We start from the raw sequence: 17,440 nt of genomic DNA on the forward strand, positions 1-17,440 counted from the left end.
CACACACACACACACACACACACACACACACACACACACGGGACGTCTGTCCCATTAACAAATGTGTCTCATTGTGTGAGATTTGTGCTCTCTTTCTTACTGCTTTCATCCCATCAAGTGTTGTTGCTCCACTGTGGTACCTCCCTCTAACATGACACTATATTACACCAGTTCAATATACCCCCCCCCCTCCCATCCCCTCCTTCCTTATCCTCGGTCCCTTCGATCGGCTGGCTCTCAACTGATCTGTGTTGCTCTGTGACGCAGTCTTGAGCTCTGGAAAAGATTGCTATTGAAGTTATTATTAGTAGTAGTATTGTGATTTCACCCTTTATTCTCTTCTATACCACCCGTCTGCCCTTCACGCTCCTCTCTCTCCCTGAGGGGATCTTCACATTGCCCCACCCTCCCCCCTTCACGGTCTCTCTCTCTCTCTGTCTCCGTCTTGCCATCACATGAATGATGCCCACATCTGCATTCATGACCTGAAGACGTGCTCTGCCATCATTCTCGCCTGCTCTGTATTTATTGCTCTTTCACGGTGAATGTTCCTCTCCTTCTATCTTTCCGTTTGTCTGCCTCTCTCTCTCTCTCTCTCTCTCTGTCTGTTTCCACGTATCGCACTCACTCACTCACGCACACACACACACACACACACACACACACACACGCACATCCCCCCTACACACGCGTGCGCGTCATCGCAGCCCAGGTGTGCGATATCAACCGCATGCAGAGACGCACTGCGGCGTTGGCCCGCTTACCGCATGTCGCTAATTAAACACCCTTAACCCATCCAGATGGCTGCTATCTGATGCTAGCGCGGCAGCAGCCTCCAAACCACAAGATCACCCACCTTAGCCACATGCTAGCTACTGTAGGTACAGTACAGCACGCCACGCTGCCTGCTATAGAGGAGGTGACAGTATACAGTGACGTGCGACTGCTGTTGAAAATTTGTCCTGACTCGCCTCCAGCGTTGCCAGACTTTGCGAGAGAAATAAGCAGCCCAAAAGAAGCGACTAACACATGAGCACTTTAAACCTATATACATGTATTTGAAAATAGCTGATCTACAAGCTTGTAGATTGTAGATCTGCTATTTTCAAAAGATTATTGGGAAAAAAGTGGAGACATTTTGATATTTTTGAATCATTTTAACTCAACATCAAAAATCTTCAAAAATAGCAGATCTACAAGCCCACAATGTGTCACCCTGCTACACGTTATAAGCTTGTATTGGCTATTTCTTTTTTAAAAGATTATTTTTTTGGCTTCTGTGCCTTTATTGACAGGATAGTAGTCTGACACGAAATGGGGAGAGAGATGGGGAGTGACATGCAGCAAAGACCGTCGGGATCGGGACTCAAACCCGCGACACGCTGTCAGGCTACTTTGGACCGTAACGGCAGCGGTCCAGGCCAAGATTGGCTATTTCTGCCGCACAACACTGCCCCTATGACGAATAAGTATAAAACAGGGCTTACGTAGTTAAATAAGCTTGAGATTTGTAACTAGTGGTTCCATGTAGAACCAGGTGGCCATTCTTTTGGTCCTACAGTAGTACAATTGTTAATTTCAAGGACCAACCCTTCAGGGTCCATTTGGTTCCATTTGTATACTCTCTGAGTTACAGACCCATAAGGGTCCATTTTGTTACAAAGTAGTCCAGGTCAGGATCTCCTGGACTTTGAGGACCACTGACTGCTTTGGAACATTTAATAACTGATTTTCAAAGTCCGTCGAAAAGTGGGTTGTGAAAGATGTTTGGGGTTGAGGACGGAGAATAACTTCAAATGAGGAATATTGCCATTTCATATGTTTTGGTAAACGACACAAAAAGCGAATAATAATCATTTTTGTTCCAGTGGTAAACCAGCCACCAGAAACACTGTTATGCAGTGTTGCATTTTTTACGTAAGAAGACCCTCAATTGGGTCGTGCTGTGCTCTAGAGACCCCTCGTTTATCTCGAGCGAAAACAAAGTCATAGATACAGTGCGCGCCGCCACTCGCCACACTAGTACAAGAGATGGAATATTGTTTGTCCCACATGTCATAATGTAGCAACCTTGTATTGTTTCAAGGCTCTATCTTCAACAACAACAAAGCTATCTTGTTTTATAGATGCACAAACCCCCCCCCCCCCCCCCGAGCAAACAGACCAGATGATGATCTCTCTGCACTCAGGGTGTACCACGCTTTAGAATATGACTCATTCGGAGCTTGACACACAAGAACGGGTCATGTTTGTTGGCTGATGTTCTGCCGTCCAAGGGCACTTTGTGTTTGTGCAGCGGAGGGATGCCTGCCTTCCTGGCATAATGCAATAGGTCATTGTAACTCTCCCTATACCTCTCTGCTGGCACTTCTCTCACTGTTTGCTTGTCTCAGCAGTAATTCTCTAAACTCCAAAACATACCGCACTGCAAATGTGTCAAGAGGGCACTTACATCTGTTATTTTCTCCTCGCTGCTCTTTCCTCCCGCTTTGAACCCTGCACACCTCGTCTCTCTCGCTCGCTTTCCCAAGTTGCCCCGTTTTCTGACTTTGCCTTTTCTGACTCTCAACAGTAATGTTTGCTGTATAAAAGTCAGCTCTCACAGCAGTGGGGGGAGTAAACTCTGTGAATGTGAGTGAGTGTTAACACTTTTATTTTTGCCACCTTTTACTGTGTCCTCTATTGCTATACCACAGTATGCGTTCATAGCATTGTATCCCCTTCTGCCACCACTGTTAATTAAACCCATTCAATCCGGCAGATAGCAGATATACAAGCTTTATGTGCCGTGCTATGAGCTTGCATATCTGCAATTTTTTGAAAAATCTTGAAAATCTGTGCAAATCTTTGAATATATATATTTTTAGAGCGAACATTTGTAACTCAAATCTTTGCTTCTGGGGGGGGGGGGGGGGGGTCCCTGAAACAAAACATTTTGAGATGGGGGTCTGCGGCCAAATACATATCTAAAAATGTTTTCTAAATCCTAACAGTATGTTAGGACTTTTCCATGTCAAGGACCACCCAAAATGATATGTATTTGGCCGCGGACCCCCATCTCAAAATATGTTGTTCCAGGGACCCCCAGATGCACAGATCGGAGTTAAAATGTTAGCTTTAAAACATATATATATATATTCAAAGATTTGCACAATTTTCCACGATTTTTCAAAAAAAAATATGAGCTTGTATATCTGTTATTTTTGAATAGCCAAAGAAATCTTAAAATGACACAGATGCGTTCCCAGTCTTAATGGATTAATCTATTTGTTATGTCTCGTGCTGGAGTGGTGTAATTGTGATATCTGACAGTAGGAGGAGTGACAGATTATTAGGGCCAGTGCATTATGTTTATTACATCATCTAAGACAGTGGTTATCCAAGTGGGGTCTGGGGACTCCCAGGGGTCCCTGAGGGGTTCCAGGGGGTCCAAAAAAAGGGCCCTTATGGGGTTGTAACCCTGACAGTGTTATGGGGGTCCGTGGTAGCCTGGCTCCACCCCCTGAATCCTTTGCCTAGCATTCAGGGTCTTGTGACGCTGTCGAAGGCGGGTGTTTCTCGGTTGAAAATCTGTACGAATCGGGATCGGGATAATCCAGTATGAACCAATCGCGTTGGTTCATAGTGGAGTCCCACTTTGGCCACGCCCCCATCTCAGAAATCGGCTGCATTGAGAGGGCTTTCAGACTGAATAATGGAGTGAAACGAAATGAAAATTCAGGCTGAGTGTCAGGCTAGGTCCGTGGCCTAATACATACCAAACTGGGGGTCCTTGAAATTAAAAGAAGTGTGAGAACCACTGATCTAAGAGAGCTACTGTACCAACATAGTTTTCACAACCGCACCTTCTATTGACTACCATGGAAAGTATAACGGTTAGAAATGTCTTGCAGAAAGACTAGTTTTCATACGGCAAACAAATACAACTGTAAAAAAAGAAAAAGGTTTCTCAGTACTCTAAGGGATAATAAAATCCATCCTTAAATTGATAAACTGTCCTGTTTTGAAAGGAGTGTACTTTGTGTTTGTAATATAGTTGGTCCTCGTGTAATGTCAGGCGTGCGTGCGTGTGTGCGTGCGTGCGTGCGTGTGTGCGTGCATGCTTGTGCTTGTACTCGTGTACATGCGCGTGTGCGCGCCTCTTCGCCCATGCGTAGTTCTTCAATCTGTCCTCATCAGTGTAATTGGCTGAACAACAGCGAGTGGCAGCTAGTAGGGGAGGTAGGAGAAGGTCTTAAATCAATACACATTTGATGCTGTCTGTTAGACCAAGGCTGCATGGGGAAGAATAGATGAGGAAGGAATCTATTCAGATCCAAACACAAAATACTCTCCACAGACAGAGGTGTCTGTCAGTGAGCACACACTCAGCATGCTCCACAGCCACTTCGAGTCAATATTCAGACAGACACACACACATACGGTTCTCAAAGTGGGGTCCGGGGACCCCCAGGGGTCCTTGAGGGAGTTCCAGGGGGTCCGCAGCTAAATGATGGATAGTGAACCAAATGGACCCATACGAGTCTGTAACTCTGAGAGAGTACAAATGGAACCAATGGTTCCATTTGTACACTCTCAGAGTTAGATTAACATTGATTTTACAGTATAAATTGGGGTCCCAGAGATAGAAATGCCATTAAATGGGGGTCTGTAGCCTAATGCGTGTCAAACTGGGGGTCCTTGAAATTGAAATGGTTGAGAATCACTGCTAGAGCTGTAAAAAATCTTCTCTTATGGGGGTCCCTGGTATATCTTTTTCAAATGGGGGTCCGCGGGCTAATAAGTGTCAATTTGGGGGTCCTTGACATGAAAAAGTTTGAGAACCACTGCTCTATATCATACGCATGCACGCAGACACACATCTTGAAAACTATACCTGCTGGATTGCCATGAAATGTGGTGAGTGCATTGATGCGGAGGATGAACCTGACTGATCTTGGTGATCCCATGGCCTCTCATCTAGCACCACCTTTAGACCAAATTTCCACTAGCACACACAATATCTCAAATCTAATTGTTGGATTGCCATGAAACATGCTAAACATGCATTCATGCTTTGACTGACCTCAAGACCTTTCCTCTTGTGCCACCATCCGGACAAAAGACCAACTTTGCACACAAGATATCTCATAATCTTATAGGCCGATAGACTTTTCTCTAGTATCCTTTTTAAAGACACTCTGTAGCTTTTTAATTATGGCGCTTTTTGTTTCACTTCCAAGCTTTTGCTGTTGGTAGGTTCAAATGTAACAAGCAGTAGGCTATGTTCCTCTAGGCGCAGTTTATCTGTGAATCTATGAATGAATGAATCTAAGTATCTGTCTGTCTGTCCGTCCGTCCGTTCGTCCGGCCGGCCGTCCGTCCGTCTGTCCGTCCATCCAGTCGTACACTCCTTTTCTTTCCATGGCCAGCACAGCAGCAGTGTGTCTATGTGGGTGGGTCTGGTGGGTGGGGGGGGGGGGAGACAGCCACTAAAAAGGAGCAATGAAGTGTCATCCAGATTGATAGGGCAGGTCCGCATGTGTCTGAGCACCACTGTAAATCAGGCTATGATAAGACAGACACATGCATGCTCGCACACACACACACACACACATTCGCTTCCCGAAGACACGTTTCTGCTCTTCAAAGCCAACCTTTATCCATTATAGAATGGAAATGCATCCCCACAATAACAAGGCTAGTTAAGGTCACTTCTCATTTGTGTGAATTGTTATGCTTCACTTTCATTAATTTTGTTTCATTTGAGATATATGTGGGTTCATTTTGTATTGATCAGGAAGCCTTTTAGGGCCCATTATATTAAATGACACAATATTCATCTGTTGACGTCTGTCAGAGCGTTTGGGTCTATTTTCACACTCTCAGAGTTAAATCAGCACTCAGGATTTCAATGTACACACTCTCCACACCCACTAGCCATCTTTGGTCTACATTGCACACATAACAATGGAGGCTTGTTACAGTCACATTGATGCTTTTCTACAGGACTAGTTCTCTTTCTGGAGAAAAGCATTTCAGATTCATAGTGTTGTAAATTAAAAGCAGACACTGGCAGAGGTGCAACACAGTAGTGGAAACCAATAGTTATTTGGTTATGTGTGGTTATGTGGTCCTACTACAGGGAATGGGTTGAATCCCTTTAGAGATGTTTAGATTGTCTGATTGCATGCATGTTTCAGGTTTTCCCCCCACAATATTTCTTTTCATTTTTCCCACATTGGTCACATACTACATCTACTATCTCCCACACCGAGTCGAATTAGTCAAATCTACAGTTTGAAGTGCATCCACCTCCCTCTTCACTCTCCCACACCCAAACCCCCCCCCCCACCCCCTTCCTGCTCTGCTCATTGTCGACTGGAAACCTTGTATGTCCAATGTTATTCATCAGGAAGTGTGGGGGGGGGGGGGGGGGGGAATACCTGTGTTCCAATGCTCCAGTGTAGTTATTATTTAGTCACAAGGTCTTGTTAATAGTATACTTTGTATTGGTTAAATATTCAAAAATAGCAGCTTTACTAACTCACATTGAAGCACTGTGAGCTTATAGATACGCGATTAAATCTCACTGTCCGGAACAAAGCAACACAACAGCAATTAAGCTGCACTTGTCTGCTAGGTGTTTGAATTAATGTTGCATACCGTTGCTAATGGTGACTTGGTTCATTCATAAGGCTTGTACAAACCCTAATAGATGGATAAAAAGACAGAGGGAGAAACTTGAGAGATAACAAAGCAGAAATGCCTTGAAAAAAATAATACTCGTAAAAAGAAGGTCGTTTTCACTCTTCATTAATTCTTCGTGAAACGGAGCGAACGAATAAAAATGAACCCTTATTTTCGGAGCATTTTGTATTTTATGTGTTTTATTTCCTTTAACACCGTAACCGCTGATGTAGTCCCACACTGGTGAAACTCAAACTGATGCCACAGGGCAATGTCTGGCTGGCACGTCAGACAATCATTTGGAGGTGTCAAGAAAAGGAACACACGCACGCACGCACACACACACACACACACACACACACACACACACACACACACACACACACACACACACACACACACACACACACACACACACACACACACACACACACACAGGCCCAGGACTCTGAAACAAAGTGAAGCTGATTAGGGTGGTCAAACTAGTGAGGTGAAGACTTGGGCTCTCATCAAACTGGCTCCTCTGGCCTGCTAATGGGACAGGCTTCATTTCCTCACTGACAGGACGATGACATGGGGACAAGCTGCCAGGCAGACAGACCTCTAAAGCACCAGAAATGCTTGCCCTGTCCATGAGCACAAAATAGTGCATGTACTGTAAGCAGTGGTACATTTACTCAAGTACTGTACTTAAGTACAATTTTGAGGTACTTTTACTTTACTGGAGCATTTCCAATACTTTACTTCTACACCACTACATCTCAGAGGCAAATATTGTACTTTTACTCCACTAGAATTATCTGAACACTTTAGTTACTAGTTACTTTGTAGAAACATACTGTATACACTTTGTAAAACATGAACCATTAACCACTTCAGCCCTATATATATTTCGGCCATTTGAAAATAGCCGCTCTGCAAGCTCACAATACGTCGCGATGCGACGCATTGTGAGCTTGTAGATCTGCTATTTTCAAATGATTTTTTATACATTTGAAAACTTGAAATAGGACTTTCTGCATAATGAGTACTTACTACTTTTGGCACTTGAAGTACATTTTGATACCAATACTTTTGGGCTTTTACTCAAGTAAATTTAGAATTCCGGACTTCCGGAGAGTATTTCTATATTGCAGTATTGATACTTGATATTGATAAGTAAAAGATTTGAGTAGTTTTTCCACCACTGGCCTAACGTGGAAGCCTGCATGAACTATAGAGTTTCACCTCACTGGTCCCTGTAATTGTGTTGTGACAATAAATTTGATTGATTGATTGATCGTTAGCGCCTGTCATCATCACACCTGATACTCCAGCTTGGGGCTGAAGTGATTGCTGTTATTATTGTGATTCCTGCTAATTGTCTATAACGTCTGTAATCACACTTTCCACAAATAAAATGCTAATTCAGCTGCAATACAGCTGTTCTTCAGAAGATGCCAGCAGCAGATCAGATGGCCCAGAGTTTGGGAAATGTCACCAGTTTACTTTTGACTTGTTTTTGTGGGGAGATAGGAGGGATGGTGCTGAGACTATGCTTGATGGCTCTGTTAGGACAGAACACCCTTGTTTGTGTGTTTGTTCCTAGGAATTGATTGTGTGTGTGTGTAAGTTTGTTTTCAAGACTCTTAATTGTGTCTGTGTTTTGGAGGGGGCATTCAAACAACAGATTGTGTGTGTGTGTGTGTGTGTGTGTGTGTGTGTGTGTGACGTGTGTGTGTGTGTGTGTGTGTGTGTGTGTGTGTGTGTGTGTGTGTGTGTGTGTGTGTGTGTGTGTGTGTGTGTGTGTGTGTGTGTGACGTCCTCCTGAGATGTACTGTGCGTGTGTGTCTTGCTTCAATATGTAATTAGGCAAAAGTATTTGGTTTCAATTTGTGCTTATGTTTATCTTAAACTCAACTTTTGTGTGTGTGTGTGCGGTTTGCGCAGTTTGTTTGACTTACTGATGAGCCATTTATAGTCAGTCACTGCCACTGTCACACAGACTTTGTGAGTTCAGCTATCGAATGCCAAGTGACGCTGTCACTTTCATTCACATACTCAGTAGGATGTGTAAATGCTAATGCTAGGCGCTAACAAGACAGAGGACTTGGCAGTCCCCCACTCCCCCTCTATGGGCTTGTTAGCACGTCTGTGTTAGCATACTGCCTGAGGGCACCCGTAGCATGAAACGCATTTTGTTTAATCGTTGAGTTTTTAAGCCATAGCGTTAGTATGACCATAATAGTCAATGACGGATTGCTATGTATTGGTGTTCTCTGCATTTCAGGCCAATATTGATTTGACTTATGAAAAGGTTGACCACAACTTAACCCACTGTATACTGTAATACATAATTTGCTTGCACAGAGACCTTGGCCTGAGTGGCACAGTAGCTGCACATAGACGTGAGAAAAGTAATTATTCCAGGAATATCTTGCAATAGCGAACAAAAAATGGCAGGTAGGGTAAGTGATATTTTTTGGGAAAAGGTAAAAAAAAGGCTAAAGCACCATTTTCTGATAGTAATCATTGCTATAGCGTGTTTGTTCAGTAACAGGAGTCTCCTTGTCTCTCCAGCTCTTTAATAAACAGAAAATACATTTTCCGGTGGGTTGCAAAGTTTCAGCCAATCAGGAGAGAGTACCCATTCATCAGCTTCAATGTTATAGTGTTCCTCCAGTTACAATTTTGTCTGCTCATCTCTTTGTGTCATCACTTCCAATTTCACCTGTTTAATCTGTATCCTGTCTGAGCTCTCTATCCTGATTGGATACAATTGGTATCCCGACCTATTCATAAAGAGCTGGAGAGACATGGAGAGTTGGAGACTCCTGTTACTGAACAAACACTATATAGCAATGAGTACTATCAGAATATTGAGCTATTTATCAGTTATTTTAACCAAAGAAAATCAATTACCCTACCTTTAAGCCCAATTCATACAACACTGTCACGTGCCGTAAATAGCCGATCTACAAGCTGCAAACGTGTAGAGGATGTGACACACTGTGACCTTGTAAATGGGCTACTTTCGCGGTGTGCAACAACGTATAATTAGGCATTGGTGTGGCCATGGTTGGACATGTCCACTGATAGGGACACAAACTGAACATTGTCCAACCTTATCCTTAGCCCAGGCTGGCCAACAATATTGTCACAACAGTATCACATTTAGTTTGAGCTCAGCTGAACTTGGGCTCACCTTGAACATGTTCCTATTCAGTGTTGGCTGTACAGTCCATTGATCTGAAGTTGTGACTGTGTCAGAGGTTATGGTGAAGATGCCCTTTCGCACAGCCAAATCATATTCATGTCTGGACGGCTCAGCTTTCTTGAAGAAAGATGGAGGCCATAATGCCATAATGACAGCTAATTTTGGCTTCAAGTAAAGTAAAGGTGTATTTCTATTGCAAATGTGGTGTAACTTTATGTCTGCTTGTTATACAGTATTTATAGACCAATTGGTTTATCACTTGTAGCAAACAATGACAGCAATTTGTAATGCACTAATTGTTTGAAACATAATATACTTGCCTATAAACAAAATATAGATCCACATTCATCCTTACCTTAATTTAAGCAGACAATAAGCTGCCATAAAGACATTATGGAATGCTATAACCACACTCCATCCATTATAGAAGACACCATGATGTACAAAAGACCTTACTAACTTTCAGGCGAAATTGGTTGGGTGATAACTGATTATGAGCAAATGTGATACCAATAATACCTTATGACTGTATAAGACAATATGATACATTAAAGGCTTATCAACACTTATTGATTGATTGATTGATTGATGTAGTTTATTTAGAAAGACATGAGAATAGTACATGACAGTACATAACAGTACTTGGAAGTAAGTGTTTAAGATGAGAACCCCATGCACACAAATCATGATGAAATATAAGAGGCAGGCAGATATACACGCTACTATACAGAATGTCATACAATCAGCTTTCAGGTTACTGGTATGACGAGAGAAAAAAAAAATATATATACAAAAGAGGAAAATGAAGGAGGGGGGGGTAGGGGGGGGTAGGTTAAGACTTAGACAGGGGCCATTTTCGAATTGCAGCCTCCTGAAGGTGTATCTTTAGGGCAGTTTTGAAAGTGAGTAGGGTTTTACACTCCTTTACTCCTTTTGGTAGGGCATTCCACATTTTTGATGAATAGCATGAGAACGAGTTCATTCCCTTAGTTGAGCCAAATCTGGGTTGAACATGATTTGTGGAGCTGCCTCTGGTGTTATGATCATGGACTGCATTAACATTTTGGAAGTATTTTGACAAATACAGGGGGATCCCAATGTTGTGGTGTATCTTGAAGACCAGGCCCATAGCAAGTTGCTGTACTCTGTCCTCAACCCTAAGCCATCCAATCCTAGCAAAATGAGCAGGGGTTAGATGGGTTCTGTGATTGAGGCCAAGAAGTAGCCTTACAAGTTTGTTTTGGGATGTTTGGAGCCTTGTTTTTAAGGCCTTGGAGGTGTTGTGATACCATGAAGTGCATGCATAATCATAATGACCTTGAATGAGGGCCCCTCACACAATACTGTTTTAAAATGCATTATTATGATTATGCATTATTTATTATGATTATTGAAAGCTAGCTAAATATGGAAATTAGAGGATATTTGATAACTAGAGCACATTTTGGGATCACTGATGAAGGCAAATTGGTGTTTCAGAAGACTGCAGAGGACTTCAAATCAACTTCAGCATTCCAATACCAATGTTGACATAGAGCCATTTTAAATAAATTAATGTAGAGCTACATGCCTTGCCTTTACAATAATATGGCTCTGGCTTTATGACACATATATGATTTAATGCCCTCAAAGAAACATTCATTTTTTATTTGTTAAATACATAAATAAACTAAGTACATTTTGTACATGAATACATTTCATTGTCAGTCTAAAGACATGCTTATACAATATTAATTGTTTTGACAGGACATTCAGCTTCATTTCTGAAATATTGCGTGATATTTCTTTGCTCTGAGATCGATATGGTGTTTTCGGATTGAGCCTCTTTAACACATTAACTGCCAGAGGTATTTTCATATTTTTTTAGCCAGTGCCAGAGTTTTTCATTGGAAAAAAAAAAGTGCTCAGGAGCCGAAATACAGCATTTTAAAGTTTTAAGTTAACAAGGAAGTGGATAGGAGTCTAGATCTTCAACTAATCATATCTCCTTGGTCCTTGAGTGAATTTTTTTTTTTTACTTCACGTAGATCTACACGATTGGCACGTGGCGGCTTTAAAGCGGTTCGCGTAGATCTACGTGATTGGCAGTGCTAAATGGGGTGTGAAAAACAGCTCAGTGTACCTTTTTTAGGAGGCTTTGGGGGACAATTGCAGGGTTAGGCAGCGTAGCATCAACAGGCCTAGTCTGACTTGTACAATCATCTCCAGTGTCTCCGCCAGCCCGCAGTGGGATTGTTAGCTCTTCGCCATTTAGCCGACACACTGCACCGCTCCCTCTTGTTAGTCCCCCTTTCTCATCTATTCTCTCATCTATTCTGCTGCTATTCTGAAATATCCTTTGTTGGGTGCCAGGGGGGGGTGTAATGGCACCTGAACCGAAGCGTTTAAAGAAACTGTAGGGGGTGAGTGACTTCTTTTCTTCCTGTACCCATACTCTGAGAGTCAAATGACAAATGAACACTGTATGTGTAGCTTCCCCTGTGGTAAGCAACACATCCATACCAGATCCTCATGCACAATCGTGTATGTGTGCACTATCACACTCTTTCACACCAGGAAATGCAAGGAACTCTTAACCCGCTAAACTCTAAACACACAATCCTTACTCTAATCCAACCACTAGGGTAGGGGTGGGCAACCACCTCTTTTTGATCTACAAGGTGATCAGACTGGGCTGTATTGGGCTTCCGTCATTCTATGTATTGATGTCTAATGCCACAGAGATTTTACTGCATGTTCCTATTGGTCAAAGCACCCGCACGTGCGCACAACATCAGCAAGATAACTAACTTGTTTATACACAGATTAAAAAGCATTAAAAATTAAAAACATTCCTTTGTGCTAGCTGTGGCCACAAAAGAGCACATGGTGACTTCTTTTTGAGGACAAAACACCACTAATTACTAAGAACCTGATTTTGTGTTGCGAGTAGAGAACGACGCACACATACACGCTGTGCCGAGGGACAATGACAGTCAAGCCGCAACTCATTAAGCCAGGCAAGAGCTTTAAAACAGAACAAATGAGCTGAAATGATGACTGTGTCCTGGCCCCCATGAGGCAGACAGAGAGGCAGACAGACCGAACAAAAGAAGGGGAACGGTCTCAGAGAGAGAGAGAGATAGAGACTGTAGAGGGGGGACAGACAGGAGAACACCCAAAATTGTGACTTGGCTTGAAAAGGGAACAACCAGTCAAGACAAACAGCGTGTTGGCAGAGAGAAACGAGGAATGGAATGGAATAGGTGGGTGTCTCTCTCTCTCTCTCTCTCTCTCTCTCTCTCTCTCTCTCTCTCTCTCTCACTGCCCCCTAAAGATTATTTGTGCTCCGCAGTATTTGTGAGAGACAAGGGTTGGAAGGGTCGAGCAAAGAGATGACATACATGTGGCACAGGTCCCTGAGACAAATTTGAACTTGGGATTATGTTGTCAGCGCAATAACTGCTTGAGCCACCAGAACACTCCACTCTGTCAACGTCAAGGGTTGATTGGACCCTGACAATATCACATCATGATGTCAGAGAGACAGAGAGAGAGACACCCAGGGGATACAACTGTCACCACCACACACACACACACACACACACGCACACACGCACACACACACACACACACACACACACACACACACACACACACACACACACACACACACACACACACACACACACACACACACACACACACACACACATCTGGCACTTGTCCTCCTTTCAACTTGCTCAGGGAGCATTCACTTTCCATATTTAATTCCCTTTGTTTGATGCCCCATGAAAACAAAACCCACGTTTGGCAGGCCTTAGCCCCTCTCTGGAGAAATAACATGCCAAATGTGCCATGTGTGCGCCCCCCATTCAGGAAGCGGAATTCATCTTATTGTACCGCTAGAGTGCAGCGGAGCGGTGTGTCGGCCTCATTAGCAAGCCGCATCGCCACCTCCCCTGTATGCCGCGATGTCATGTGTTTGGCGTATCCACAGCCTGCATCCTTCCAACAAGAGAGACCTCTGTTGCGGTTTGAGACTGAGCCACAAAACATAAACCACAATGATCACTGGAGCTGCGGAACCCAAAGTAAAAGCACATACAGCAACCTTGATTTGACTGGTGGTGGGCACGTGGGGTGGCACTGTCCTCCAGCCGCCTTGAGTTGTATTGAATTGTCCTCTGCGCTGTTTTATTAGCAGAACTGTCTTGGAGAAGAGACAATTACCTAAATGGAAACAAACAGTTTTCGATTGGCAAAGGCATAGCATAGCAAACACTGTCTCTCTTCATATCGAGTGGTTTGGATTAGGACGAACACTGGCTCTGATTAGAGGGTAAAGCCCAGGATTGTAGCTGAGCACGAAATGAGCATCAAACCTTTCCACCAGGGCTGGACTTGATCTACCCAAACCTCACTGATAAGACGTCAGGCAACTAACTGCACACAGAAAACACAGAAAACTATTGCTGTGCGCAAACATTGCACTTAAGCATGGTTACTGACAGGCATATGGCATTGTCAACTTTCACGCTTTGGAGGCGCTTTGAGGCTCTGTTTCCCGCTGTGACACTCCTTGAGAAAATGTCACGACACAGTTAAACTGTACAAAACAAAAATGCTACCTGAATAACAATGCTACCCACTTCCTCTTACTTTACTGTAGCAAAAAACCATACATCAGGATATACTGTAGATCTAGCGAGTGTGAAGATAAAGATGTTTTCTATATATATAGATATATAATGTAATATAAGATCCATAACAAAAACACATGGATTGCCCAATACTCTTTTGGGATGCTTTACTTTTACTTAACTATAAACAGAGTATACAACAGCATTATAGAGCACAGAAACGATGCCTACAACAGCGCAGTGCGTTTTAGAGAGAGACGGGATGTGTGGAGAGAGAGAGAGCAGTGGAATGACATTCAGCAAATGGTCCGGCCCGGCCGGTATCGAACCGGGGACTCACTGGCATTGCGCTCGTGATGACTATCGGGTCGTCTCTAGCTAGTATAGGGTTTTTACGACTGTGAAATTGTACTTGATGATTAATTGTCACACAAATAATTGTGATTAATGATTTTAATTGTTGTTTTTGGCACACAAAAAACACTCTGTTTAGCTTTTTGGCTTCATAAACAAACATTGCACAGGGCAGGTATGACAAATAACTTAAATATACAAAGAAACAACTGACATATTTAATAACTTTATACTTTCAAAAGGTTTTTAAAATAGTGGAAGTAGCCGATCTACAAGCTCACAACGCGTCACAGCACAAGCTTGTAGATCTGCTATTTCTGCATTTTTTAAAATTGTTTGAAAACGTATTAACTTTTTTCAACATGGAAACCATTACGACAATATGATGATTATGCTAAATATTCTAGATTATCTCATATAATTGCCACCAGGCGATTGTGTAATAATTGTAATAATAACTACTGTAGCTAGTTGATCTTTCTTCTTAGCTGCATGCATATAGAACAGAATGCAGGTTGCATGTCTTGGAATGTAGAACATGAACTGCTGCTGCTGCGAACACCTTAAGGTTCTGAGCCCCCTGCTGGGATGAAAGCACATGCCTTTTCTGTTTAGTGCTTCTAGTGCACATTGTGCTGTTCGGAATGTGTATGAGTAAGCATTCTTTGCTTGTGTGTGTGTGTGTGTGTGTGTGTGTGTGTGTGTGTGTGTGTGTGTGTGTGTGTGTGTGTGTGTGTGTGTGTGTGTGTGTGTGTGTGTGTGTGTGTGTGTGTGTGTGTGTGTGTGTGTGTGTGTGTGTGTGTGTGTGTGCATGCACAGGACTTGGGTTTTGTGCGTGTGTGTGTTAGCGCACACATACTGTATATGCGTCATAATGCGTGTGTGGATGTAAGCATCCTTCTATGTGTGTTTGCTTGTTTGTGAGTGTACGATCACGTGTGTGTGTGTGTGTGTGTGTGAGACTATTGCATTGATTTATCACCCTCACACACCAGATTGGATGGGTCAGTAGTGAAGGAAGGGGGCGGGAGACATTGAGGGATATGAAGAAAAATTATTAAAAGAATGAAACAATAAATGCGTGTTCTGGCAATGTTGTGAGGAGGAGATTGCTTTCAGTCAGCGCCCACACCCTCAGATAAGGTCGAGCATGGCGTCGATATAGTGTGAGTGATGGAGAGAGAGTCACTATAGGAAGGAGAGTTCCAGCCAGGCGCACTGTGCAGCCAGGAAGGGAAAGGCAAGAAGCAGCACAGGGAAATCTTTGTCGTTAAAGTCATACTGTATAACTTTAGTCTTTGTAGTCTTTTTGGTGACACCTCTGGTACTGTAGCTCCATTACAGTGTCCGTATATGGTCTTAGAACTGCGATTCCCAGAAGTCTGTTCGAAACGAAACTACGAAATGGGAATGTTACTTTTGACACGTTTGTGATGCCCACCTCTCCATATATGGCATACACCAGTGAAAAATTATATAAAAGATAACTTAACTTAGTTCAATTGAAAAAGTTACACAAGTATGACCACTGAACACTGAGGGTTTTGCTGTGAGGGGACCAGGAAGACTTGAGATTGTGCTTGTGGGAGCTTACTGCCTTCATGCAATCATTTTTTATTATTTTTTACACAGCTTCACGTTAGCCGCCCTTAATGTCCTTCCTTGTACATATCATTACTTTATAATTCTATGCCTCATTCACACATCTTGCCATCATCTCTGTTGCCCCCCTCTCTCTCTATTTGGGTTCTCTCTCTATCTCACTCACTTTCATTGTTTCTGTCATGGTATAATTACCGGTACTGACTAAACAATGAAAAGTAATAGGGCTGAGCCCGCATAATTAGCATGTCAAGTGCAAGGTCCTGTCGGACACACACACCTAATTACCATTTCAACACGCTCATTTGGCATTGGCACAGGACTGGTGCTCTCTTTTCTAACATGGTCATGTTTTTTCCTCTTCCTTAGGTTTGATCACCACCACCTCCAGGAAACTGGACCGTGAACAACAGGCTGAACACGTCTTAGAGGTAAGAACCCTCTAATAAGAGCTAATCAAGCCTAATGTGTGGAAAAATGTGATGCTTCAGATCAGTTATTTTTGGCAGGCAACACAGTTATAGGATGAAGTATAAATCAGGCTTTATAGTTGTATTATTGCTACTGTGTGTGTGTGTGTGTGTGTGTGTGTAAATTATGTATTTTATCTGTATGTTAACTATCATAAAATAGGGGTCAGGCTCAGCCAGTTAGTGCACAGAACATATGGTCTTGTGTCCTCTCTCTCTCTCTCTCTCTCTCTCTCTCTCTCTCTCTCTCTCTCTCTCTCTCTCTCTCTCTCTCTCTCTCTCTCTCTCTCTCTCTCTCTCTCTCTCTCTCTCTCTGCCCTATGACGTATCTGGGGCAGGGCAGCCAGAACAGGGGCATTCGACAGGGGCCAGCAATGTTCGGAATTCGGCAATCTTGTTGAGTTGCTTGTTCGTCGTCTTGAGTTGCTTGTTCGTCGTCGATGTTTCCCGGGAGTTTGTTCTAGTGTGGTTATTTAAGTTACAGTTTTGATCCCTCTGTGAAGTTGTACTTCTGTTCCTGTTTACTT

General features: G+C 43.0%; 1 protein-coding gene across 2 annotated transcripts in view; it reads left to right on the forward strand.

Moving 5' to 3' along the window:
* The window catches only part of fat3a (FAT atypical cadherin 3a), a 220,568-nt gene that overhangs the window by 116,394 nt on the left and 86,734 nt on the right, over window positions 1-17,440 (forward strand). For both annotated transcript variants that reach the window (XM_080428619.1, XM_080428620.1), the window contains exon 4: window positions 16,813-16,874. In XM_080428619.1, the coding sequence (XP_080284745.1) occupies window positions 16,813-16,874 (62 nt within the window). The remainder of the gene's footprint in view (window positions 1-16,812; window positions 16,875-17,440) is intronic.

Source organism: Gymnoscopelus braueri (genome assembly GCF_963280865.1).
Source record: "Gymnoscopelus braueri genome assembly, chromosome: 5".
In the NCBI taxonomy this organism is placed as follows: Eukaryota; Metazoa; Chordata; class Actinopteri; order Myctophiformes; family Myctophidae; genus Gymnoscopelus; species Gymnoscopelus braueri.